Genomic DNA, 26,782 nt, shown 5'->3' with positions numbered 1-26,782 from the left:
CCTGCCATTCGCGCCCCCTCCCCCCCCCCCCCGCCTCTCACCACCCCTTCTGACTCTCTTTATCCACCAGCTCTATCCAAAACCTCTCTCTGTCGCCTCTTTCGCGGAGCAATCCAATCATCCGCGTCCTACGACTTGTACCTAGTAATTCCGTCTGTTTGATCGCATCGCCGCCCGCCGCTTTTGCCACGCTCGCTGCGCTCTATTTTCCCGCTACGTTGCGGTCCCGATTACCGGTTGCTTCTCGCCAATGCAACTTCGCCGTTTACGTTCAGACCGAACAATCGGGCAATTGCGTTTGTCCGCGAAACTTGCCTTACCGCGCGAATTACGCACCATGGACCAGGTTTCTCTGCCTGCGTAAGCCTCTCGGATTTCACAAGGCCAATGGATATTACACGGCCGTATCTCGAAAGCGATTGCATTAGTATTTCGGTGGGTGCATACGAAATGTGCTTTCTCTTCGGTTTGAATTTGACGGTCTAATAACGCGTGGCAAATTTTATCCTGTCGCAAATAATTGGTCGGTCGTGTCAAGGAAGGATATAACGAACGTTACAGAATTTCGTTTTTGATCGAATGACGTTACCTAAATTCGTTAGGGGTGAGCAACGGGTCGTCCGATAACTTCGATCGTCAAAGATCGTAAAGTGGAGCGGTGTATTTGGTCGGATGACGGATACACGAATTTTCCTTTGGCGACGAAATCTGTTACTGTAGACACGCTCTACACACGGATTGCTGGATGAAAATATACGAACGGAACTATGAATATCCATGCGACATGCGTATTGACTGTAGGTAATCGGACGCAATAATCAGTTTCGCGAACGTTCGTTTACTCTACCACGAGAAATTAAACGACAGACGTGATGGAAATGCGATCATATTATTCGATCACTCAGCTGGCTTTTTATTTTCTTCGCCACCTAGATTTCCTTTATGCTTTTAACCGTCTATTTTTCCAATGAGTTTCGTTCTGGATGGTTTTAGGTGTTATTCTTTATTTAGATGTGCGTTTTTAATTCTACGTTTAGTTTTTAACGTTTACGAAATAATTATAAAACATGATGCATCACGGACCACTGTATATTAATGCTCGCGCTATGAAAAATGAAAATGTCTCTTGATACCTCTTTATAAACTCATAAGAAGTGAATTTCGTCCAATGGCGCAAAAGCACCGTAACTTTCCATCGTTTCATTTAACGCAACGAATGTCGAAAATGAAAACTACGGAGGCTGTTTCGTACAAGCGGTTACGATCCTTTAATCGCGTGAAAAGCCAGCAGTTTTTCCATTATACGATAAACATGGGACACGTCATCGTTAAGGGAGTCGTTGTTGCAGGGTCGTGAATCCGTCATAACGAGGCATCCACGAGCAGAATAGCATGAAAACGAAGGGAAGTCTTGAGTGGTAAAACTCTTCGTAAAATTCCCTGTTACGATTATGACATTGGTTGCCGTTGTATATACGCTATCCATCAACCGTCACGTTCTACGAAAGATGCAAGATGGATTATTAAATTTCTAGTATCAGCAGCGGGTCGTGCATTATGGGTTTTCTTAGTCATCTTGTAAAAGTCTCGAAGGCAGCTCGCATAACAACGGGAGAATTCAATGCTGACCCAAGATAGGAAATGGGGAAGAATGTGAAACGTTTAATGCCGTCATACCCTTGATCGAGTATGGCAGCGTTTGCAAAATTACATATGGAAATTTATGGCAGTACATGCTTACGAAATGTACGTATAATATAAAATAAATAAATATATATATAAAGACGGAAAGAGAACGTGTTAAAAAAGTCAACAATTAATCGCATCGCAGTTAAAGCAAATCTATGTACCCTCGATTGCATTCGAAATTTTTGCGTTCTTCGCGACAATGGCTATTTCAAAGATATCCATAGGAACGGAGTGCAATGTTGCGAAAACAGTAAAAATGAAGGAAGCAGTGATCTTATGGTATTCGTTGTGTTGGTTATCTCATTGTTGTTAGGTTCCGATTTTTTTTTTCTTTTTTTGATGAAACGACGTGTGTCACGAAACTTTAGATTACAATTACCGCGTGGTCATTGTTGCAACGCCGATGGTCACGCTGGCTGGACAAAGGGATACGACAGTAGTAATGGATTTCCAGTGCGTCGTTGAGCGGAAAGCTTGTAACATTTATGTCCTAAATGTTACGAAAATGGCGTTCCTGGTTTAATGAGATGTTAGACTATCACGCAACCACACTGCCTCGTAGTTACGTTATAAATGATATTATTACTATCGTCGGAGGAACTGGACGTTACGATTCTGTTTGCCCATATTTTTGAATATTATCCTACGCGCTTAAGCTCCTTTGGAAGTAGAACAACATGAGCTAACAAAAAAGAAACTAACGATATAGGTTGATCGGTCGAAGTAGTAATTTTGAAAAAAGTTATTGCAATACATCGAATTTAGATAGTCCGGTAGTTAATGCAACGCTATTACGATATTTCGAATAAAATTTGCACCGTAGGTGCACGTACAACAAAAATATTACCACAGTATGCACACAATTGCGACATTTTTATAAAACCATTCAACAATTTCGACGTTCTTGTAGTGTGTTGCGCCTCGCAATATTTTTCCATGTTTTACTATTGGCTGATATTCCTGACGTTTTCACTATTCGACTAACAAAACACGGTTAATAAACAGTACACGGCAAGATTGCCGATTGATTTCAATCGTTCGGTTACATTCTTCGCACGTACAACATAGTTTTATTTCGATTGCTGGGGAATATCGAAATGAAACTTGGGAACAATCGACAAAACTGTAATTGTATTATAACATAAGTTTGCTACGAACGAAAGATCGAATGTTTATAAAAAGGGACATGCGGTGAAAGGCAGAAGACGAAGTAAAAATCGGAGAAGCGGAAGAAGCGATGCTTTAAAACGTTCTGGTTAAGCCGACCAACGTCGGTTATTCGATAACGCAGAACGAAAAGCTGAACGAGCTGGGAGGGGCACATCGAATCGGGATGGGTAATGCACGACTGTAAAGGTTTATGGGCAATATAGTGTATTTACGGTTGACGGGCAAAAGCTGCCGTGCGAAAGGGAACTAGGGTACCTATAACTTTTTCTCCGTCTCCCTTTTCATCCGTTGATCCCTCTTACGAGCGACACCGAGCGAAAATCTCGCGAATATTGACAAAACTTTTGACGCGAGGTTAGATATATTCATTCGACCAACGGAACACGTGTCCATTCAACCTCCTCCCTCGTTATTCACCGATCGTCTTCCATCCACGGTCTCGTGGGATCGTATTAACGTAAGAACATTAAAACTGGTAGCTAGTAGCAGCATTTCGCGCTGCTAGCTGCGCGAACAAAAGAATTCTGCTTTCAGACTCGGCCATGCAGAAGATCTGCAATCCTGAAACGAGAAAATTATATGTCCTTGACTAGAGACAACGTCGTCCAAACCTACTGGATACAGAGGAGAAATACTTTAAATGGAAAGGTACATTCTCGTCCATAGGTCACCGTACGATACTTACAAGGGAGGAGTCATCTGCCTGGTAAATGAAATTTGAGAAGTAATACTTTGAAGTTATAAAACTCGATCTTTATACAAGTTATCTTTGGGGAAGGGCATTACTTTGCTTTTTCCTTAGTAACATTAAGGTTATTTACATCAATTGTGAAAGCTGCTTACGGAGAACCTCGGCACCGTTTTTCGGTCGATGCTCGATTCTTCAAACGAGTAACACTCGATTTAGTTTTCAAGAGATCGAATACTATAATTGGCAAACATTACGTTCCCAAAGCTGATTTCCATGTTCGGGTAACTTTCTTTGTTAGCACGTTTTAAATAACTGTAAATTATAAAGATTAATAGATGACTGTATAACTAGCATCGTTTTGTACAGACAGTGAAGAATATTTTTGTCAAAAAAATGTGATTATCGATTATAATTTATTTTGTAAATATTATAGGTCAAGGAAATACAGGTAAATCACGCTTACTATCTTGAAAACATAGTTGAAACTGGTCATAGGTCATGTATGATCGAACGATAGTAGCTGAAGGTTATAATAAATATATTATGATCATGAAATGAAGTAGCGACACACACTCTATCGTTAAGGAAACTAAATTACACTTTATAAATGTATCTTCACCTTAAAAAATATTTTTTGAAGTTAATAAGAAGTCGATGACATTTACACGTGTCAACTTTATCGAATGAGATATACAGGCTGACCTAGAAAAGTAAACTAATTTTTTTTTTTAGAAATAAAACTAAGCGCAACTGAAAAGAAAAGCGTCGATTTTTACGAGTTTTATCTATGAAACAGTCTACAATAGAACAATATTTCATCTTTTTACCGTGTAGTTTGTTTTTCAATAAAAAGGCGTTCAAAATTAAAATCGAACGTATACGTCACATAGTGTTTTATATTTTAAAAAAACTGTTTAAATATAGAAATTGCACGCTTTAATGTTTTTAAAAACATTTGTTTATTGACAAAATATATGGAATATTAATATTATGTGTTTTGCATTAATTTCCGTTACAAAATGTTAATCCAATTTCATGTATACGTATAAACAACGATAAAAAATTGATCAATCGGGATTTAGATTTTTGTATTATACGAATTCGTAATTTTCATATATTCCGCGTGCGAGATGGAGTTATTAATAGTTGAGATAACGAATTATTTAAATCGTTTTATTCTTTCACGCGGTTTTCCGCGAAGAAGAGTACGTAGAACTTTTAATGTGATATTTTTATCCACGCACGCGAAAACGTAAAAGAGTGCCAAACAAGCTTGGTATCATTTGGACCATCGTCCACCGATTTAACCCTATTCGATGTTAATAGGTTTTTGCCAACGTCGGGAGCGGTTCGATGACGTGGCTGGGATTTTTATCAGATTTCGCACGTTTCGCGTGACTCGAAACACGATGCTATTTGATAATCGTTAAATGAAAGGTTTCTGATATTAAAACAAAACGTATTGCCGTAAGAAATCCTTTGGTCACGCGAATTGCTTACGCGACATTTACTCAGCAAGTCCTCTTGAAATTCTCGCCGTTCGTTTCCATTACCTTCGAAACGGAACTCGTGTGACACACCTATGATCACGATGTTCCACTCGGTGGAAGAATAAATTTACGAAATAACATAGTGGACCGTTATTGATTTATCACGAGCGGGTACGACATCCGACATGGGAACGGTAAATCAAAAGCGTTATCGTAAAGCACCGTCTGCTGACAAATCTCATCGAAATTGCAAACAGTTCGAATCAGCTTGGATTTTAAATATCTTTTCCATTTAAAAACTTGTCGTAACTTTAGAAATGCTAATGCTGGATTACCAAGTGGAATTATACGGGCCGGTGAAGTGATTAAAAACTTGCGATTAAATCAAAGACAATTTTAATTACCGGCCGCCTCTTTTTATCCTGTTTTATATGGGATTTAATTTCTCGTAAATTTGATAACGTAATAAGCAGAAATTTATTTAATCAACGATACGAGCGACTGACAGGTTTCATTTAAGCGACGAATGAATTTGTTTGTCAGCGACGGGATACTCTTTTTTCTTCGTTTTAGTAAACAAATCGCGAAATAAATTCCATATCACCGAATAGTATTTAAACTTGGGAAGAGACTGTTATTAAATACCGCGTGTACATTTATTTCGGCTTTGAATACGATTTAATATATGTATGAACATCGCGAGGACCGAATGACGGAAATAAACTATCGGATTAAATATCTAAGTAACCGAGCGCTGCGTGTACGATGTACGAGTTATTGTTAGCGTCGGTATCTCGTAAAGACTCATCAAGGCAATTAGCCGAACGTTATTTTACTTTTGATCAGAAGAAATATTTACGAGTTGGAGGTTGGCGACGTGATTCTCGTAAAGTTAGCCAACTATCGAATGTCATTGGTTTATTCCAACTATCCACAAAATAGTGATTTGACTTCGGAAGACTACGCGAAGCGGCAGAGACGCGAGAGAAACTGTGAAAGTATCTTTATGCAACGATATCAAAGCGTATTATAGCCAAATAGGACTTCAAAATTTTAAGTCGTCGAGAAAGATCCATAGTAGACCAATGACGAATCTATCTTTGATGGAACGATCGTATACAGAATATACGATCGAAGTAATTAACATCGTGCACGGTAATCGTGACTCATAACGAACAAACGGAAGTAATATCGAGTAATGCATTATCCGATCAAACAATCGATGTGAGTGCAGGGGTAAATAGAAAACAGGGTGTATCGGTAATAGAACGTTATCAGGACAAACATGGTTTACAATTATGCGAAGTGTCCGACATAGTAGCGTGTTTACGCCAGCAAAGCCACAATTTTCCTTGTATAAGCAGTTCGGACGGTGTTCAGCTTGCACTCTCCTTTCCAACAGGGGTTGGAACTCGAGAAGGAGGGTGCTTTCGGGTGGAAGCTCTCAATATGTCCGACCTAATCCTCTCCCAGAGGACCCGGCGTCCCCTCTCACGCGCTTTACTTTGCAATACGTACAGACATTTCGAGCCCAGCTGCGCCACGGGATTTAGGAACTGAGCGATTAATAAATGCTTCGTACGACGAGAGCCAGGCACCAGGACTCTCCGACAGCCACTCGACGAGGCTGCCCGTGATTTACCGTTTGGACTCGTGTGTCTGCATTCAAGCTACCGCGTCTGGATTTCCGGCGATTTCGCGGCATCATTTTGATTTAGTGTCCTTCTCGTGGCATTTGAAATATCGCCAGGTATCTGTCTTTCGCTCTTCCGTCGCGTTATGCTTATACCAATTTGCCGAATTAAAGTTACGACTGAGTGTGCGAATGAATTTTCGTCGCTAGCTCTGTCTCTATATCAACGAGCTTCTTTTTATATCGAAACACGCTTACGTCGATTGATCGACGTTACTGCGCGTTCTTGCTTATTCCCTTAATCGTCGTAGTAATCGTAATACGATGTTCTATTCGGTATAATGGCTATTATTCGGTTTGCGTTTCATCCTTTTACGTAAGCGATTTTTCAAGCCAGTACCCTATCTCACGTTCTCTTTCCGATTCGACAGCTTTCAGCCAAAAATAGAGTCATAATTTAGCTTCCAGAGACTCGTTCGAAGGTCGTGAGTTTTATACGATTCAAAAAATAAAAGAAGCGACTTTAAGACACGAGATACAATAGTTCCATCGATGGTTGCGTTAAAGGGAAAATTCCAAATTGGTTATGCGTGTTAAGACACGATACATTCAACAGACGGACGAACCCGTGCAGGTGACAGGAGAACGATTAATCATCGATAACTATCGCCCGTTTAATACTCCCTCATAAAATGCTAGATCGAGGAAATTATTGATTTGTCATATTTCCTGTCAGTAATGTCGTTAACGGGACCATTCTAATCCGTTGACGTCACATGATCAAACGCGAACGAGAGTTATTGAAAATGCTTTCCCGCCTGGCACATCGTACTTGTTGAAAGGAAAAAAAGAAAAAAGAAAAAAATAAAGAAAAAACAACCGTTTTCGTTTCGATCGATGGCCGGTTATAAAATAAGAAATAACATTGATCGTGAAAATTCGCGAGAAGACGCAACCAATCAACGTATTTACGTTATAGTCGATTTCGACGTTTTATCAGGAAAAATGGATTAGAAAACTCGCAACAAATCATCACGAAGATTTTCAGTAATCATTTATTTCAAGTAGGCGAAGTGGCGATAGAGAAGGATCGCGAAGCCCTGATCAAACGATATCGGAGAGAAGCATCTCCGTCAAATGGAATTATTGTTAATAAACAATGAAATAGTCGAGGCCAAAGGAGGAAGAAGGAAATATGTAATCCCGTTGTTTGCGTCTTCCGACGATGACAGCTACTTGGAAATGATATAATACCGGTGGACGGTCGAGAGGTGAGATATGAATAGCAGGTTGGTGAGGGTTGCCAACAAAACGGAAGGGGAATTGAAAATACAAGCACGCAATGTTATTACAAGTTAATACACGGAATTGTTCTGTTGCGCGAATATTCGTTTAACGTTTACGATATAGCGTGCTACAATAAGCGGATACGCGGATACAGAGGAGTTCACCTCCCCGTTTTCAAAGGTAGCTCCGTAGCATTATTGGCTTTAGCGTTGGTAGTACCTCATCGTAGAACCCTCCCGCGCTCCGGGTGTAGAGAAGCACCCTTGGACCCGCTTCAAATAGTATTTCGTTCCATTATTCATAAACATTTTATAATCTTCTTAGCGCGGTGAATTATTGCTGCTCGTACAATTGAAATAATGCGAGCTGTGGAGGTCCGCGTTAAGGGGACGGCCCGGTTGGGACCTGTGCACATCGAAAAACGAAGTCGAAAGGAATTGAAAAGAGACGAAACGAAAGGAAGAAAGAGGGTTCGAGAGAAGACGGAACAAGGCGAGGAAAGGTTGGCACGGAAACGAGAAAATAGAACGAGTTCGCTCGCTGAAGTGGTGTTGAAATGTTTCGAAGCGAGGGAAAAATAATTGGACGAAGAGTCTGTCGTTACTATGGCGGCATTGGTGGAATGCGGACCGCCTGAACGATGACGAAGACAATCGTCGTGTCTTTCCATAAAGTCGTCGAACCGAATTCCCTTCTTAAACTCCTCGTTACCGAGAAGTCTTTTGCTACCTTTCGAACTACCAATCTAGGTAGTATCATCCGATAAGGGAAGTTATTTGAAAACAAAGAAAGGACTGCCAATAACTTTCGAGGAGACTGTAATTCTCGGCTGATGTTGTCTAACAAAATCTAGGAAACGGAAGGATACTTGTCGCGCTTAAGCGCTTATAATTCCTAATTTTACATTCTCTCGTAGATATTTTCTTGCTTCCCTTTCGATGACTATTTTCTTACGAATAATCATCGACGAATAAACTCCGCGGAGAAATAAAACTTTGGTCGAATGTAGTTGAAACAAAGCTCGCTCACGATTAGGATACTATACGTCATCTCTACCGGTTGTTGCGGTAGACCTAAAGCGATATACAGATGAAGTCCTAGAGGAGAGATCTTCCTGATCTCTCTATTACGTAACGGATTAGCTAGTTATGAAACTCGAGCGAACCCAAGCGACCGGTGATGAAGCGTGTTCGGAAAGTTTCCGTCAGGACGGAACCAGGACGAGGGATGTAATGGTAGAGTTGCAGGGAATAAGCGATCGGTACCTTTCGCTCTAGAAACCGTATCCAGCCCATCGAAACTTGGCTACAGACGTTTAAGGATGTTAGCAATTAAATTCATTAACGCAACTTTATTCCCAACTGTTAAATATATCAGGCGTCCGAGAAGATTCTTTTCTTATTTTAGACGCACGAAATTGTATCTTGGCGATGTTTACGCTTGGGCTTTAATCGATCAAATATCGATAAATTATCAAACAGCTGGCACGAGGGGCAGAGAGAAATGAATTTTTCCAGAATTCTCTAACGCTTAATTACTCCGATTGAAAAGAATGTATCGATCGATGTCTATCGCGCCGTTTCATTAATCCATGAAACCAATTTCGCTGTGAAGTTTTATTCACGGATCGAGTCTCCTTCTCTAACATCCTTTTATCGCGAAATAAACGTCGACATTGAAATTACTAGCAATCCTTGTAAGCGACCGGCGAAATGTTCCAGGCTACCGATCAATCCGAAGAAACGCAATGATGTTTTGCGTTCGTGTAATTTTAATTAAAGAGCTTGAAAAGCGGAAGCAACGTCGTTCCGTTTTTCGATAAAGACCCCAAAAGACTCGAAGGTAACGGTACGCAAACTACGATACTACGGGTCTAAGGAACGAAAGGTGGAAAGGGAGGCAGAGACAAAGACGGAGACAGAGAAAACTGAAGGGGTGAGAAAGAGAGAGAGAGAGAGAGAGAGAGACGGGAGAACAGGAGATTCGGTCTTCGTAAAGCAAAGGAGCGCAGCGTGTCATGGAACGTCGCAAGGGTCTTTCCTCAAGTACCGCGCCTTTATCTCTTCTACCGAGGATCCCGTCGCATTTCAAATTTTCGGTTCCTTCCAAAGACGATCGGTGCTACGTTACGTCATCGACTGCGAATCAAAATCTTATTAACTGGAATTTAATTACACTCGCACCTGTTTGCCCGGTTGTCCGCTTAACCCTCCCCGTCCTTTACGTCTTCTTGTAACTCGTACTTACTTGGTTCCGTCGCGTCGTCTCCTGTTCCCTTTCTTACTTCTTCTTTTCTTATATCTCCTCCTCGCTATTTATATCCTGGCTTTAATCGTTTTGCTCGATTGCTTCTCCTTTGCTGTTAAACCTTCTAGAAACTCGACCGACATCCCATTTCTCATGGCCTTCATTTTTATACGAAAATATTTAAATTTCACTGGCTCGTCCAGCGGAAATTATTGCCTTTCCTGCACCATCCGAGCTTCCTCCGATTTCTCTTTCCTTTCCTTTGCAGTTCATCATTTCAGAGGCAATCTTTACCGATCCGTGAATCTCGCTCTTTCCATCTCGCAACTGCAGCAGGTATAAACATCGCAGTAGCAGCAAATCTTCAAATACCATCGTGCTCGAATCACCCTTTTTTCTCTGTCCTGCATCGATATCAAAATTGCACGAGTGAGATACCCCTTCGAGGCAATTGCTTCCTTTCGGATAACTGTTTATTCGTTGCACTGTCCCCTCGCCACGAACCTTTCGAACTTGGCTTATCTTTACCATCAATTTTATTCTTTTCTACCTATGCATCTTCTTTTCAGTGCTAGGTATTGCCTGGAAATACTGCGAGATACAAGGTCCGTGGCTCATCACAGCCGTATAACGAAATTCTTTTCACCGTGCGTAATGAAAAGATGAAACGATAAAATTACAAAGAAGTCTCTTGCTTTCTTTTATTCTTTGATCAAGACTTTTAAATACCGATTGTAAAAGTCTTCTCATTGGTTTACGCGCAGGCTGAGCGCAAAAGCGATACGGTACAAATTTTTAAGTACGCGTTTAAATTCACAATCTAAAGAAAAAATATGTTGCAGGTTTAGGATGCGGTGTACAGAATATTTACAACATCGTCATACTCTTATCTTATCCTATCTTAGCCTATCTTTGTATTCGATAGGCTTAAAACGTTCGCTAAACAACAGAGTTATTCTCTGTTACTCGGTTCGAGAAAAGTAATTGCGAACGATCGGAGCGCGAAGAATTCAGGACAAACTTCTACTTGCCGTAATCAAATATTCGAATGTAAAATTTTCAGTAGAATTGAAAGTCGAATCAAAAACACTCGGTCTCCTCTGGGCACGGAACCGTGTGAAAACTCAAAGATAAATGATACTCTTTTTACTCACCTCTGCTACTGCCGTCGGGTCCTCGGAGGATGGTACACTCCTCTATTGTGCCAAAGGCAGTGAACAACTGTCTGACATCGTCTTCTGTTTGTTGCTTGCTGAGCATTCCCACGAACAGCTTTCTGTCTGCGGGTCGGCCGCGTGTCGAAATAGAGAGAACAGAGAAAAAATACAAAGAAATACGTTAGTGTGTGCTTTAGGATCGAGGTCGATTTCGCTTATAGCGCTTTTTAGGCATTAAAAAGAGATTTTGCGGCTAACACCGAAAACGACAAAGTTACACGGTTACACCAGCATCCACCATCCTAAGGGGAAGGAGATAAGGGTTATATAGATACACATATACATGTCTATACATATGTATATCTATATATATTTATATGTATACAGATATATACATATACGATCTGTGTTATATGAAAATTTACGCGATAGCCTGTAAACGGCCGAACATTTCGTTACATTTAGGAATGTATATGTATACACATATGCGTTCACTATACGGGTATACGTAACGGATATAAAATGACAAATATAATAAAATATTGTTCGTAATACTGACATTGGTATGTAGCACGACGTACACGTGTGAACAGAGACGAATAATGTATTTCAACGGGAATTAGAAGGTAAAAAATAACGACATTGAAGGAAATTAAAATTAATTCAACCAATTTCAATCCTACGTCCTACACCACAAGCCGAAGAAACAGATGTAGAAAAAACGGGATTCGCGTAAAAACCAGATGGGGCGTACAAGCAACTCAACTACGAGCGGAACTTCTAGGCGGTGGTTTGGTACTTTCCAAATTAACATTCATCTTCCGAGCTCTTTAGAAAAGTGTTATTCACGAATACGTTTCAGCGTAGATACACTGTTTACGCTTAGATTTGCGAGCAGTTTGTATCTCGGTAATAGCAATCTTAATCGCTATACGCAATCGTATCGCACAATTTAATAAATACCACCAACCAGTGTGTTCCGCGTGGTGCTGAGGTTAACATATCGCTTATAAAGGGTCACACGCCACTTATTTATTATTCTTTTATCAATCTGCAGCTATTTCTAACTTGTACGCAAGACCTATAATCCCGGTGACATTTGTTATTTCGTTGGAGCACATTTGGGCCTGATTATGTCTCCGTTTGTTTACTTTTTCTTTTACTGCGTAAACTAGCTGCAAAAATATGTAGGAAGTAATTGTACGATTGGTCGCTAAACTTTTGATAGCTGCATCTATTTACTCGAAAAATCTAAAAAGGACCTATGTAGAAGGAACGTTTCTTTCCAAGTTATAGCTGTCTCTAATTTGTCACGTAGACTCGACCGATTGCGAGGAAAGATTAAACTTATTGAAAATATTATTGTTGTTTTCTTTTAATCATTGTAAATTTACGCGATAACGATCGTTGAATGTACTAAAAGTTTAATACTACTAATCGATTGCTAGCAATTTTTACGTAATGCATGACTCACATTTATAATGCTATTACTTGCAAGAACGATAATTGCGCGCATTTAGTAGATAGAAAAGATTATAACACATTATCCGAACAATGGAGATCGAATATCACTTTGTAAAATTTATATCGCAAAAAAGGAAAATTTAATTAATTTAATCGTTTTCTTAAATAGACATGTATATGGTAATTACTCTACTGACAAATGAGAAAAATATATCTTATAAAATTACCAAATACAAAGGTCCTTTTTAGTTACAAAGCTAGGGAAACAATTTGCTTTCGTATGTATGTATATTACCATTCTAAAGTTTAGCGATTCATTTGACGTAATTCTGTGCAAATACGACTTATGACCGTCTGAATTCGGTAAGTCTGGTTTTGCAAATTTTTGCAAATTTTTGAAAATTTTCATCTTTTTCTTTTTTTTTTTTCCTGCCTCGCCCGTCAATATAGACCAATCAATTGAACAGTCGATAGTGATATAAAAATGTTCTTTCTTAGAAATATCTGCACTGAATGTGTATCCTGTGTGTACGTGTACCCCTGTATAATAATGATAATAAGTAATCGTAGGTGTGCAAAATCGACTGGGACTACGTGACAAAAGACGTGGCAAATAGGAAATTGATGAAGATTTTTTTGGGAACACGGTAGGAGAATCGGAAGGGAGGAAGGAGGTAAAAAAGTTTTCATATAGAATCATATCTAAGTAATACAATAAGAGAAACGTAGCTGACATCATAATCAGAAAATATTTACAAAGGTGATAAAAAACACATCGACAACGAACGAGACAACACATCCAACGAGCGAGCCACTATTTTATGGTCATAGCTGTAAAGAGCGGTATAGAGTGTATATATATACGTTGTCTATATATATATACGCTTAAGGTGGTTGCCCATACGAACGGATAAGGCGAAATTGGATTTGGAATTAATTAAGGAGCCTGGATTTTACGAGGTACACGACATACTCGGCCTTCGGAATAAAAAAAGAGGTTCTCTGTATGATACGGTCGGTAGACGCTCTAAGATCGCACTAGACATCGTTCATTTTTTCAAACTAATTTTCTTTCTTCCCTTAATAAGCGGAATGACTGGCCAGATTAATTTACGGGATATTCAAGGATTCTAAGAGCATCCACGCGGATACCGCGATAACGAGGTTTGAACAGTGTGATAACGCCTGTGCGCAATAACTAGAACAAAAACACGAACGACAAGTTTACGGCTACTAAATAAAGGTTCACGCATGTGAAAGGGCACGCACATCATTTATAATACCTTATAGTGTATCACGTTGTATATCCGTGTTTTTGGATGAAATGGATTAGGAAGAACGGAACGGCAGTTCGAAACGGAGAATGGTCTTCGGCGGAAGACACGTCCATCGATCGAATTACGCGAAAATCGAATGGTAGGAATATCTTTTTTTTTCTAAAAGATCTGCGCTATTTGAGATGCACGCCAGGAGCAGAAAATTTTATCGTAAAAACGAAAAATGGAAAAAACGATTGGCAACAAATGTGAGATACGTCCATGAATCATGACCGGTGCTTTTAAAGCCAATTTGTCAATTTTCATCGAAAGGAAAATTTGTAATTTTGAGAAAAATTCGACCAGACGGAAAATATTTTTTTCCTGCGGAAATATTCGGAATTTTGATAGATATATGCCGGTTGTGCGTCGGGTTAAGAAATTGGAGAGTAGCGTAGAAGAAGAAGGGACGGGAAGTTCGTAAAGGAATGCCGGGATTTGTGGGTCAAACACTAGCGAGCAGCAAAATGAACTTTGCGGCGAGCTGTGCTGGCTGAATCAGCGGTGATGGCGTGATGAGAGAGGAAAATTCGTTTTCTTTTCTTTCTTTTTTCTCTTAGAGAAGTTCTCCTTCTGCCGATTTGCGGAGAAGAAGAATAGAGGTACTGGAAGGAAGCTAGCTATCTCCTGGAAGTCGAAGTTACCTTCAGCGGCCGCCACCGGTGCCTCCTACTTCCAGAAGATGGCACTGGTGCTCCCGTCGTCCATCATGCACTCTGCAATACAGAACAGAAACAAAGAAATGCCATTGGGCCCAAAAGTACACCATTGGTTGTCGTCGTTGCCTATATGTATCCTTGCAACACTATTCGACACGCTCTCTCTGTTGATGCTCGATCGAGTGTGTTCTCTTTAGCCTGATTGTACGATCTGGCATATTTCGTTTATCCCGATCGTTCCTATGGAAAGTCGTATCACATCCTAACGATCCACAGAAAATTTATACTATAAATATCGTCCGCAATATCAGATTAGATATTATCGCTAAATGAAAGAAACAGATGATTAATTCATTATGCTAATTTAACAGATATTACGTATTAACATTTTACGACGTTGGAAGAATGTTACGTGGTAGATTCAGCACTGAAATCATACGAGAAACGTTAAAATCTAACGCTAAAATCTTGAATATAACAATACGTTTGACGTGGATCCAAAGATTACGAATTGTTGCATGATACGAAAAGAAATACATAAGTCGTTTGAAAAGTTCTTGAAACCGTGAATTCGTTGTTTCACGTGCAAACGTTTTCATTATACGCCAAGAGGACAAATTTTCAAATAACTCACGCACGTATTATCAGTCGTATACCTTACGTATAAGCTGAAATTTCCGAAAATCAGGCTTCTGTTCGTACATTTAAGAATGCACCTTCCAATTACGGAACAATATTCGCATTAACCGGAAATTCAAAAGTCGGAAATACAGTTGGGAGGGAGAATTTCAGTCGGGCGTAACTGTTTTATCGCAAAATTTTACATTCCTTGGATAACGTGGCAGCGGATCGTGCTTTCGATTCACCGCGTTTCCCGCGTGAATGAACTTAATGACGCGTTCTCGCGAGGTTATGGAGATGCAAAATTGGCGAACCAAGTTAAAGGTCGTCGTCGCGGCTGCTAGACGCGAGCTCATTCCAGCTGCTGGCTCGACTCGCGCCTTCCAGCCAGGCTCCAGGGCACATTTAAGGATTTGTCTCGGGAAATTAGATTCTCGCCTGACTTGCAGCCTCGTTGCATCCCTGTTCTCCACGGATTCTTACCCCTTCGTCCACCCTGCCCATTCTCGCCTACCCTCCTTCACTTTCTCACACTTCCTCCCGCCATTCCTTGACAGGGAATTCTCGTTCCTTTAGCCCCGAGTACTTTTCATCGAGCGTTTGTTCCCATTGTCGTGCCAGGACACCGTGGGGACCGAGAATTGGACCTTTGTCGCTCAAGCTAAGTGTTAACGTGCCCTTCGCGTTCCCTTTTCTCGGCTAAGACCTTCAAGAAATCGAGGAAGGAATTAACCCTCGGGAAATTATCTTCTCGCCGGACTCGGAGAACAAAACGAACATACTGTTTGACACCGTGCTTCCTTTTATCGCACCAGCTCGCTAACACAATGAACTTTTCTTTCAATTTTTTTTTCTTTTTTTTTCTTAATCTGCTGCTATTATCGCGTTGATTCGATTAAGCGGCGAAGAAAATGATATTGGGAAACGTGGAAAAATTGAAGGTAAATCGTGTTCTCGTCACCTCGGTGAATTTAGTAGAAAAACGGTCGAAACATACTATATGTGTTAATTAACATTTTGTTCGATAGCGTCCTTAAAAGGACAACGTTGATTCGAGCCATGTTTAAAGATTACATGTTATATTTCATCGCGTAAAATTCCCCCAAGCATTTGTGCGTATTCCTTCGTTATTTTTGTTCAGCAGGAGAAAGAACGCTCACTGACACCTTCCTTTTATGATAATATCCAACGAAGCTTACGGCGCAATTTTTATTTCTAATCGATCGGTTCTCCGATATTTCAAAACTTCTGTTTTTCTAAAGGTCCTCGAGAATTACGCATGGAACGATCTGAACAAACTTCAAAACGAGAGTTGTGCAATTTTCATTCAAGCGTTTCTAATGCTTATATCAATATGCTTATTTTTAATGCTAATTCCGAAACCTTTAATTACACGGCTTTCGCTTACAGTTCGTGCGTGAGATTATACGTAGCAATCCCAAGAATATGGTAGTGTCTAAAAACGCAAGATCTTGATTCTATCGAAGGTACAATAGCCAATAATAATTACATATAGAGGTACATCACATATAGTATAATCAGATATACCACAGACCAGTACGGAATTTTTAGAACCATAGTCGCGATTAACAAAGAAACTTCTGATCATGCAAAAATTCTGTAAAAAGTTAGTGAGACGTTCATCCGAATTTAGGGTTACCGATTGTTAATTTGATTCGGTATAAATTTGTCCGTTCTTAACGAGCTTCCGGTTGTTAAGTACGCTACAATTACCGACCCATACGTAACTTTATCCTACGCCGTAGCTATTTACGACACATCGTTTCCCTGGACTGCGAAGAAGCACGTCGTCCTCTCATAATCCGTAAGGATTTCTTGCAACGGCTTCGGACCGAGGCGCTTGCGTCACGTCGGCTAACTCAAAGTTGCCAGCAATGAAGGCAGCTTTCGAGAGTCCCGATATCCTAGGATACGTTTATCTGCTCGAACATAGTAGGGCGAGTGATGGCGGTGGAAGCAAGGTGGATCGCCGAGGGATCGAAACTTATCTACTTGCTCAACTAGCTGCTCTAGTACACCAGCTACCCTTATCCACTCGCAGGAACTTCGGCTACCCTTGGGTTCGTGCACAACTTCCGTGCGAGATACGCATTTCTCAAATCTGTTTTCGTCGTTGTACACTTAATTCCGGCTGCTTTTGCGAGACGATCGATCATACTTAGGTTTCTTACTGTTCGAATCATCTTTACGAGCAGTTGCTTCGTTCGTTCGCCGCTTTGCGCCAGCGAAATATAAATAAAAGTACCGAAAAAGATACCGACGTCGAAGGTTCGTTGATTAAAGTCGATTCGTTCAAGCCCCGGAGTGCGAAATAACACACTACACATCTTTGATAAGAAAATGTTTCAAAGTAGAATTCACGTACTAGGTTGTAATATATGAAATGTCCGCTTCGACGCTACTTACGCTTAGGTCGTATCAAGAAATATAACGTTCGACTGCAGGATGCTTCGTATAAAATTGAACGTCGATTTTGTCTTCTTGCCTCGCGTATCATTTCTTTGAAGTAGCGTTAGAAATTCCTCATATTCGCTTCGCAGAGGTGAATGGGGTGTCTTTTCAAAGACAATCCCACGACTGCGATGACACGTAAGAATAGCACAACATACAGCGGGTCGAAGATATAGATACGCGACGACAAAAGGATACCGGCGCGGCGTCGCTAGATGACGTCGCGGGAGGATCGAAGACGGATCGTCGTCGTTGACGAAATTCAATAACACAGTGATTGAAGTCTGCGACTACGCAGATGCGTGATGTACGTTGGGGTATACCGGTTGCAGTAAGACGGTAGAAGCAGAAGCAGTGACAGCGTTAAGCTCTGGATCACTCCTCCTGCATCCGCGTCAAGCTGGGGCTTTGTGGGGCCACATCGAGGCAGGCGACCGGAGATTACAATGGCATCTACGCCAGATTAGCATATGAATTACGCCCCCCCCTCATCTACTACCTCCCCCTTTTCGTGCACGCCACTCTCTAACCCGCTTTCCTCCTTCTTCGGTATCTCTCCTTGAATACTACATCCTTTCGTCTACCTCTTTCTCCGTCTTCTCATATACTTTGCTCCACCCTTTCCCCTAGGTTGCTCGTGATCTCCTTCCGCCCTTTGCGCGATTTACTTCTCGTGCGCGTTTCTATTCAGACCCGTTTGAGCGAACGATTTCGAGGGCCAGCATCAACTTCACCGAATTGCTCGGTACAACGTTCTTTGGGTTCATGTTTCCGTGAATTTTGGGAACCGATATTTGGACGGCTTATTCGCAATATTCCATTATGCGTGCAAATATCTTCGCCGGATTTCGTCGCATTTCACGGCGTTTGAACGGCAACAATAAGGATATGGGTAAAAATACAGTAAAAATAGAGCTTTTTGTGCAACGTCTTACGCTATCGTTTAAATCTTATTCAACTGTTTGACATCTTTCTTTAAATATTATATTTAGAAAATGTACAAGTCGTCAGTTGTTGAATTCGTTATTCGACAAAACCAAATAATAAAATCCACGTGAGAAAGTACAAACATATAATTTAAATAGGCGAAGTTAATATTGACAGAAGATGGTATGATGTTCATGGAAATTAATCATCTAAATTGTTTCATAAGCATCAATTATTTAATTCTCATAAAAGGAGAGATACGCACACCTGCATAATATATTTGATTAAATTTTACGCTTATCCGAGTATTCATGATTATAAATAGGTACTAACGTTATGCAAACTGGAATTATAAAATTATAGAGTTGTAATGAAAACTTGAACAGAACATCCTATATGTACATATTTCGTTCAAATAAAGTCGCGACAATTATTTGTACGATCGTATTTTCATAGTAGAAGGTTCGTACGGCAAAACGATGAAACTTGTTTTCAAAATATTACCATTGCAAATCTTGAAACATCAATTCCTCGTCGTTAGCGGACCAAGTGAATATCATACTCTAAAATTTAGTTCTTAGAATTGTTTAAATTTAGTAAGAATTTAGAATTTAGAATTTAGAATTTAGAAGAAATAGTAGAAACGAGAAAGTACTTTTTTGACGTGGAGAACAAAAACTAGTGTACCGTTAGAATGGCGTACATCGATATAGCGAGTAAATGGATTGGATGACTTGAAAAATATATTATAGTTAGATACATGGGGATATGTAACTTTTAACACGAAGTTACATGGCGCTACAACGGATCAAGGCGATAAACGCGGACGTATGCAGCAAGCAACGATGGTAAATTTCCTATGATTTATAAGGTCTAACTTGTGGCGTGACGGAGAAAAATTAGACGAGGACGCATAGCGAAAAAACAAACGTGCCATTAAGGAAAATGCACCAATGAATATCAGAGTCACTTGTTTCACTGTATTTGTGTTTTATCTTTATGTCTGCCGTTACAACCAGCCTGTGTAAACTCGATAAGCTGGCAATTGTTATCTTATTTTTTAATAAGTTAGGTTCGATAATCCACCATCCGTGTACCGATGAATATATGTACATAAAGTTTAGCTCGCGTGGAAACGTAAAAGATTGAAACGATCGCGAATATATGCACGTATATATCGATGCCATTTGCAATGCCTCGAAATTAATGAATAGTACGTAACTCCAGTACGATGCGCATACTATATGGAAACGAATTTTTATCAGGACATGCCTTTTTGTGTTTGCTCGATTGAAAGTTACGTATGGGTTGTTAACGTATATTACTGCATGTTATAGCGAATGCTTTTCAATTCAATAAAAGTATTTCATTGCTCGCTATTAAACCGGTTATTTTTTATTGCAGCTTTTGATCGATAACGCGGCTTTTGTTATATATTTTGAGCTACCATAAGCCAAAGAGTTGTAGCTTTCGGTAGTAACCTATACAATAACCGTCGTCCCCATCGGTAGAGCTTTAACGGCTTTCAAGAAATGTAGGAAATATCAAAGTAGAATTACGAAGCTAAGTTTCTAAAATTATCAGTCCTACGTATATATCGCGTCGCTAAAAGATAATCGTTGAAAATCTAGAAAATTTTCATTCTAGCACTGGATGCTAATAAAAATCTTGAAACATTAGTACCGTATGAAAGTATATGCTAAAAAATATCGCAAGTTAATCATTCGACTAGGTTAAAATTTCAAATATTTCTAAAACTATCGTTTTTATACTTAAATTCGATCTTATTAGTGAAATCTGAGAGCCAGATATACTGGTTCGATTGCCTGTTCTCACCTCCGCGGTTTTCACTGTCCGCCGGCTTGACTTGAATAGGACGGTTCATCTGCAACAGAAAGAAAAATAATCGATTAGAATTATGTAACGTGTAACGAATGTGATCGGGCAATTAATTTACAGCAGAAGAGAGGATTCCTTGTTTGCGCATGAATGGAGATTCGGCTATATGTATGTCTAGGTCTCGTCACGTTCGGTCTTGTTTAAACAGCATCCCTGTCGTTGACAGGTGTGATTCCGAGAAAATAAAGGTAGCGAATGGAAAATGGTGACGAGGAACAAAGAGAAGGCGAAAACGTGAGAGAGAGAGAGAGGGAAAGAAGTGGAGTTAGAACGAGATAAAGAAATAGATGCCGGGAAAGGAGATCCTCTCTCATCCTTTCTCTCGCCGTTTTGGTTTGCGAAAGTGCGGAACTCCGACACTCGTCCTTCCGTCCTCACGAAATCTTTTGGGCCACTGCGAATGGGTCGAGATCCCAGAGAACAAATAACATTGTTTATTTGTCGGACGGGTCGCGCGACCACAGAGCGCTCTAGTTCATTCCTAGGGGATGACAATGCATGATTCATGACGCGGGGGACACGGGACTGTACTCCGATTCCTTCTCCCATGCAACGACCCTAACTTTCTCTCTTTCCCTCTCTTCCTCCTCCCTCTTCTCTTCCTATTTTCGGTCGGCTGTTTTGGTCTCAGGATCCTCCTTTTTGTCACTTTGAAACCTTCCGTAGTCCTTCCAGGGGTGTGTTACCCTGAAACTGTTCACGAGAATTTTGTTTTTCCGCCTCTTTACACTTTTCTTCGGGAATGCAGACGTCAGATTTGAATTAGATTATTCGACGTTTAAACGATTAGGTGCTCGATTCTATGTACTTTCGTTGATTCTTTTAGTCCTAGTTACGAGTTGATAAAAATGTGTGTGAACTCTTTATTGAGAAACTTCGATATATGGTTCGATAAAAGAGGGATATGTATCTTTCAAAGCTAGCGGCATGAAAAGCAACATGCCATGCAACTGTGGACGATAAATTTCATCGCAAGCTCGAGAATCTGTTTCTTAACGTGGGCATAATATGACCGAGCATCGCGACCATCTGTCTTCTGACTCGATGTTTTTTTTTCATTATGCACCATCTCCAGCAAGAATAGCGGGGAGAGAACCCACTGGGGTAGAAATATACGTGGCAACCCCGAAACTTTTTCCCCAAGCTGTATGCATGTCAGATACCACGAGGGGTTGCTTCGCAGGGGTCAGTGCCACGACCACGTGGATCTCGTTCAAACGCTATACCCGCCAAGCGCAACGAAGATTTCCGGGTTCAAAGTCCGTTACGTAGTACGTTGTTCCTCGGCCTTTCAATTAAATTCTATTTTATTAGCGTGTATCCTCGCATCAACCTTTCTAATATTATCGAACCATACACGTAGAGAGGAAATGTTTTCCTTTCAATTAAAGAAACTGTAGGTTAAAAATAAAAGTAGATACGACGGTAGGACCATATTCCTGCCTTATGCGTAACACTTTAAGTACTTTTAGATCGAAACAACGATTTATGGCATAATTATCTTCGAGTTACTTATTTTGTTTTACTCGGATTACCTCCCATGACGATATATCGGTGTATTATGCATAAATGTACCATCTAATTCGTTCCTTCTAAGCGTAACGAAGCATTTAAGCAAGGTTTAACATACATTGGACGTCTGACAATCTGATTTTCACTAATGAGGAATAAATTGCTCCCATCGCACAAGCTCGTAACTCTGATCACCGTCGAGGGATCGATTAAATTGTAATGTAACTACATAGCATGAGATACGTCTCAAGAGAAGGTAGTCGTCATTGCTTATTGTTTAATACCCCGTGGAAGTTATTACACACTGTGTCCGTTTCTAGGTTGGTCGGCGGGCGAGGGCACGAAACGTGGTCTCGGCAGGTAAAGTTTAAATAAACAGGAAAATCCGTGAAAGTGAGAAAGGAAGGTACGGAAAGGAACAGAAACAGGAAGACGCGTAGTTTCACGGATAATGAGGGAGAACAATGAGTAAGGAGGCGAGGACGAAGGTCTGCAGGTCACTTTAAACACTGTCCTGTAGTCAGGAAATTAAACTTTGAGTCCAGCACTGGCTATTAGGCGTTTGTTGTTGTCTCGTTGTCAGGGGAACCCTGTGTCCGTATAGATACTAGAACTGAGATACGACGTTTTGCCCCTTTCCCGGCTCTCCAGGGAAGTTTAACGCTGTATGCATCGTGTAAATGTCACTTACGACCCAAGGGATCTGTACCAGTCAATAACGATCACCAAGCGAGACTTCTACGGTCCGTATTGTGGTATGGACGTGGCGATTAATGTAGACGAGTATTAACTAGTGCTCGTTAACGGTGGCTTCATGGCCAAATAGTCACCACACCCTCTCCCGTAGTTGATTAGCGTACAAAATGGATGTCAGTCGATAATTTCGTCGAGTTCACTGACTTTGAGGATATCGATACGGTTAGGAGTGTGATAAATCGTTCCTTGCTGTTATATTTTTAAAGGTCAGCGTCGCGATTCACCCTCACAAAGTTCGCGTAGCTTTATAGTAATATACGTTTCATCGTCGTTTTACCAATTTTATAACGGTTTTACGTAGTCAACGTTGTACACTGAGATATAATCACTGGAAACGCTGTATCTCGATAATCGATCGATTAGCGCGGAGCCATACCCTGGTGATCATGTAATAACGTTCATTTACATCGTTAACTGATTTTATTTATTCGGTTGATTATGGGCGGTAAAGCGTTAAAGAAAATGTATCTGTCACTCGAAGCGCAAAAGGTTGTTCACGGGATGCATATGGAATTACCAAGAATTCGACTAAGTTTAAAGCTTAAAAACATCGTTTCGTTTACGAAAAACTACGATCGCGAGGAATATTTTTAGGGCTCCGGTTTTTTCAGGAAAGATATTATAATGCGACGACGACAAACTTCTTCTTCATCGACGTGCCGTCAGTTTTCCTGGGTTCATGATACGTAGACGCAATAGAAAGTTGCGAAATACTGCGAGCAAATGGAAAGATAACGACTCATGAAATTTATATGGTACCTAAAAATACTTTCCAAGGTTGAGAATGCAGCCCCGCTAAAACAGGGGAGTAACACGGACCACACCTTTATTTAACGATTTTGTTGCGATCACGTGCCGACTCTTCGACAATTCGTGTCATCGTCGGCCATGTGCACTTAGAAAATCGATTCCCTTGAGAGGCACCACTCAAGATGGATGGTAATAAGTAAATGTGTTTGCTCAGCCCAGAGCGCGCATCACGAGCAATTAATTAAGCTCGATTATCTACGTACACTGTGGGAAGCGCGTCTTGCTTCTACCGGATAGATGCTGAGTAATAGCCATATGCTTTAGGAAATATATCGCGTAATCGTATCTATTTAATTCCATTTCGTAGAATAACGCATAAGAACGAAACGATGATCGTTTCGTAGAAGTTGTCGACGATAATAAAATTGGTATACAGTACGATCAATCGTGTACATCGTATTTTGCCTCTCTTCCAGCGTCGCGAGACAAAACTTTGATGACACGCATTAAATTAACCATATCTATATTCCTCTCTCTCTCTCTCTCTCTCTCTCTCTCGTTCGCCCCTCTCGATCCTTCGTCTCGAATAACCCAATTCTTTTCTCTTATGGGAAGTACGATTCCTAGAAAGCCACGCAAAATCCAGATAGAGGATAGGTGGAGGCTGATAACTGCCGAATTGAATGGTGAATGCCGCTTCGGAAATTGAATAAGCTATCGTGTCTGAGCCGAGCCGTCGAGCGAAGCCCGGTATTTGACCTGGCTGCGTGCAATCAATGTACTGATTGGAGATAAGGGCTCACTCTGTAGCCCCTGGCATCCTCTCCAGCATGATTTATATACGTACGGTCTTCGCCGGCGATGTATTCATTACTTGATTACCCTTCGGCAAGTTAATGCCGTCGTGACCGTGTAACAAGCCAGATATCAGGATACCTTACAGTCTGCTCACCCCAATTTATGATTGATGTATTCTTCTTTCCATTGTGAGCTCTCCACGTATAATTACATCCTGTAGTACTCCGATTTTGTTCATTTTTTCTTTCTTCCTTCATCAAGCTTATTTTACGTTCAATCGCTAATTCATCAGCCCTCCCTGGAGAAATAGGTACGCTTGAATTTAAAATAAGGAAAACCGAAACAAGACAAAATAGGAAGAGAACATAGTATACGTACAAATAATAATATTCTAGTATTAGTATTAGTGCTTAGTATATATTTCTTCTTTTTCCTTTATAAAATAAATAATATCCGAAGTTGAAAAAAATATCGAAGCACGAACCATAAGAAAATGAGTACGAGTCAAAGTTGGGAGTATGATCTGGAAGATGCGGTATGATAAAACCTGTTTATCGGCACTCTTAAGTTGAGAAATCAGCGGGCGCGGCAGCAGAGGCATCGCTGGGTTCGAGTTAACTTCAATAATTTGCTGCACGCGTATCCAACCGGAAACCGTGCTCCGCGAAATCTGTACCCGCGCCTGTACCGCTAATACAGCTAATTTGTCGACTGCTCCAAAAGCAAATGCTCTTCTCTGTTCACGTCGGATGCCACAGAGGAGCGTAGCGGTTCGAATTACCTTCTAGCATATTACGTCTAAACGGATTCTAGCCGAGCTAATTGGTGAATTAATTGAAATTCCAAAACGAATCGAATCATTTAAGCTATCGAATTTCGACGAGCGCACGCTACGATTTTGTTCTCTTTTTAAAGAACCAATCGTTGCTATTTCTGCACGCGATCAATAATGGAACGTATCTATGAGAACGATCATGAAAATCATCGCCCGTGTGAAAGAGAGAGAGAGAGAGAGAAAACTCTCCTATTGTTTCAACGGTGACAGTATTGCGTACAATTGCCAAATGAATTTGCCCGTCATATCGCATGGTTAGCGAGTTATCAGCGTCACTTTTTTTTTTGATGCTGACAAACAATGTGACTTCGGCCCAGTGATAACTCATATTGAAACCTGGGTTACGACGCAACGTGGTATGAATAAACACGCACCTGCGTCCAAAGCGCGTTCGAACATTGCCTGGCTGTCTACCTGTACGCTAGCTTGCTTGCGTGTTTTCATCGTGATTATAAATAGGATTCACGTTTTATTGTCAAGCGCGAAGTACGCCACGATTGAACGTAACGTTGTGTAACGAACGCTAGCTATACGCGAGCATAGCTGAGGGCGTCGGAAAATATATGGTCAAAAAAATGCACGCGTTAGCCTGATTTAACGTTACCGACGGTAACACGGTTTATCGAGGAAATTATTTTTTCATCCAGCCCATCGTTTGTGTCGTTCTTCGTTTAAAGGAATTCTAATTTTAACTTCGATCTAGTTTCTTCCTGTTCGTATATTTTCGAATCGTTCAAAGTGCAAATGTTCGCTCGCGCGATAATACTTCCAATGCACGACGCAATTTTAAAATTATAATGTGTATTTCGCCACATCGGTATTTCTGTAATTAATAAGAATGCGATAATTGCCGGATAGAATTTCTCTGTTTCATTATTACGTCAATATTAAGCGCTCTGTTTAATTATTCCTTGTTGTTCTTTTTTTATATTCGTAACGATGAAATTTATAATTGACGTAAACAATATTTCATATCTGTAGCGTTGGCAGCTTCGTAATTGCAGGTGGCATTATACCTGCGCGAAAAGTCGGTCAGTGATACAAGTAAAAAATTAAAACGTCGGCTAATCGTTCAACCGTTTCCTAGATACAGGAACCAACCAAACTATATGTTATCGCGTCTTCCCATCTTAGCCAAAAAGTGTGGGCACTTATGCTTTACGAAGGATAAAGTCTTTGTGTACATATTTCTTATTGTTGGTCGTGTAACGAGTAACTCCGCTGTGTTCACGAGAGAATATGATACACTGTTTCGACATCGAATTTTTTACGCAACCACGCCTCTTCGGCACGAAACACCCGGTCGCCTGCCTATCCAATTTCTCACTCCTTTTTTTTATTCGCCTACCCCCACCCACTCCCGATCACTTTTTTCCCTAACACTCTACAAATATTTGAACGCCGGCTAC

The 26,782-nt window shown here is 40.5% G+C and overlaps 1 protein-coding gene across 25 annotated transcripts in view; it reads right to left on the bottom strand.

Annotated features, from left to right (window-relative positions):
- LOC100747554 (CUGBP Elav-like family member 4) overlaps nucleotides 1-26,782 on the bottom strand; it is a 548,998-nt gene that overhangs the window by 46,873 nt on the left and 475,343 nt on the right. For 14 of the 25 annotated variants that reach the window (XM_033319129.1, XM_033319131.1, XM_033319128.1 and 11 more), the window contains 2 exons: nucleotides 20,660-20,708; nucleotides 11,362-11,487 (listed from right to left, as the gene is read on the bottom strand). In XM_033319129.1, coding sequence (XP_033175020.1) covers nucleotides 11,362-11,487; nucleotides 20,660-20,708 — 175 coding nt within the window. Of the gene's footprint in view, nucleotides 1-11,361; nucleotides 11,488-14,111; nucleotides 14,768-14,788; nucleotides 14,861-20,659; nucleotides 20,709-26,782 lie in introns of those variants that run through there. The other 11 variants (XM_033319138.1, XM_033319140.1, XM_033319139.1 and 8 more) reach the window with 3 other exon arrangements.

The sequence above is a fragment of the Bombus impatiens genome, unplaced genomic scaffold, assembly GCF_000188095.3.
Source record: "Bombus impatiens unplaced genomic scaffold, BIMP_2.2 scf_0135, whole genome shotgun sequence".
In the NCBI taxonomy this organism is placed as follows: Eukaryota; Metazoa; Arthropoda; class Insecta; order Hymenoptera; family Apidae; genus Bombus; species Bombus impatiens.
This window is presented reverse-complemented; position numbering and strand designations above follow the sequence as displayed.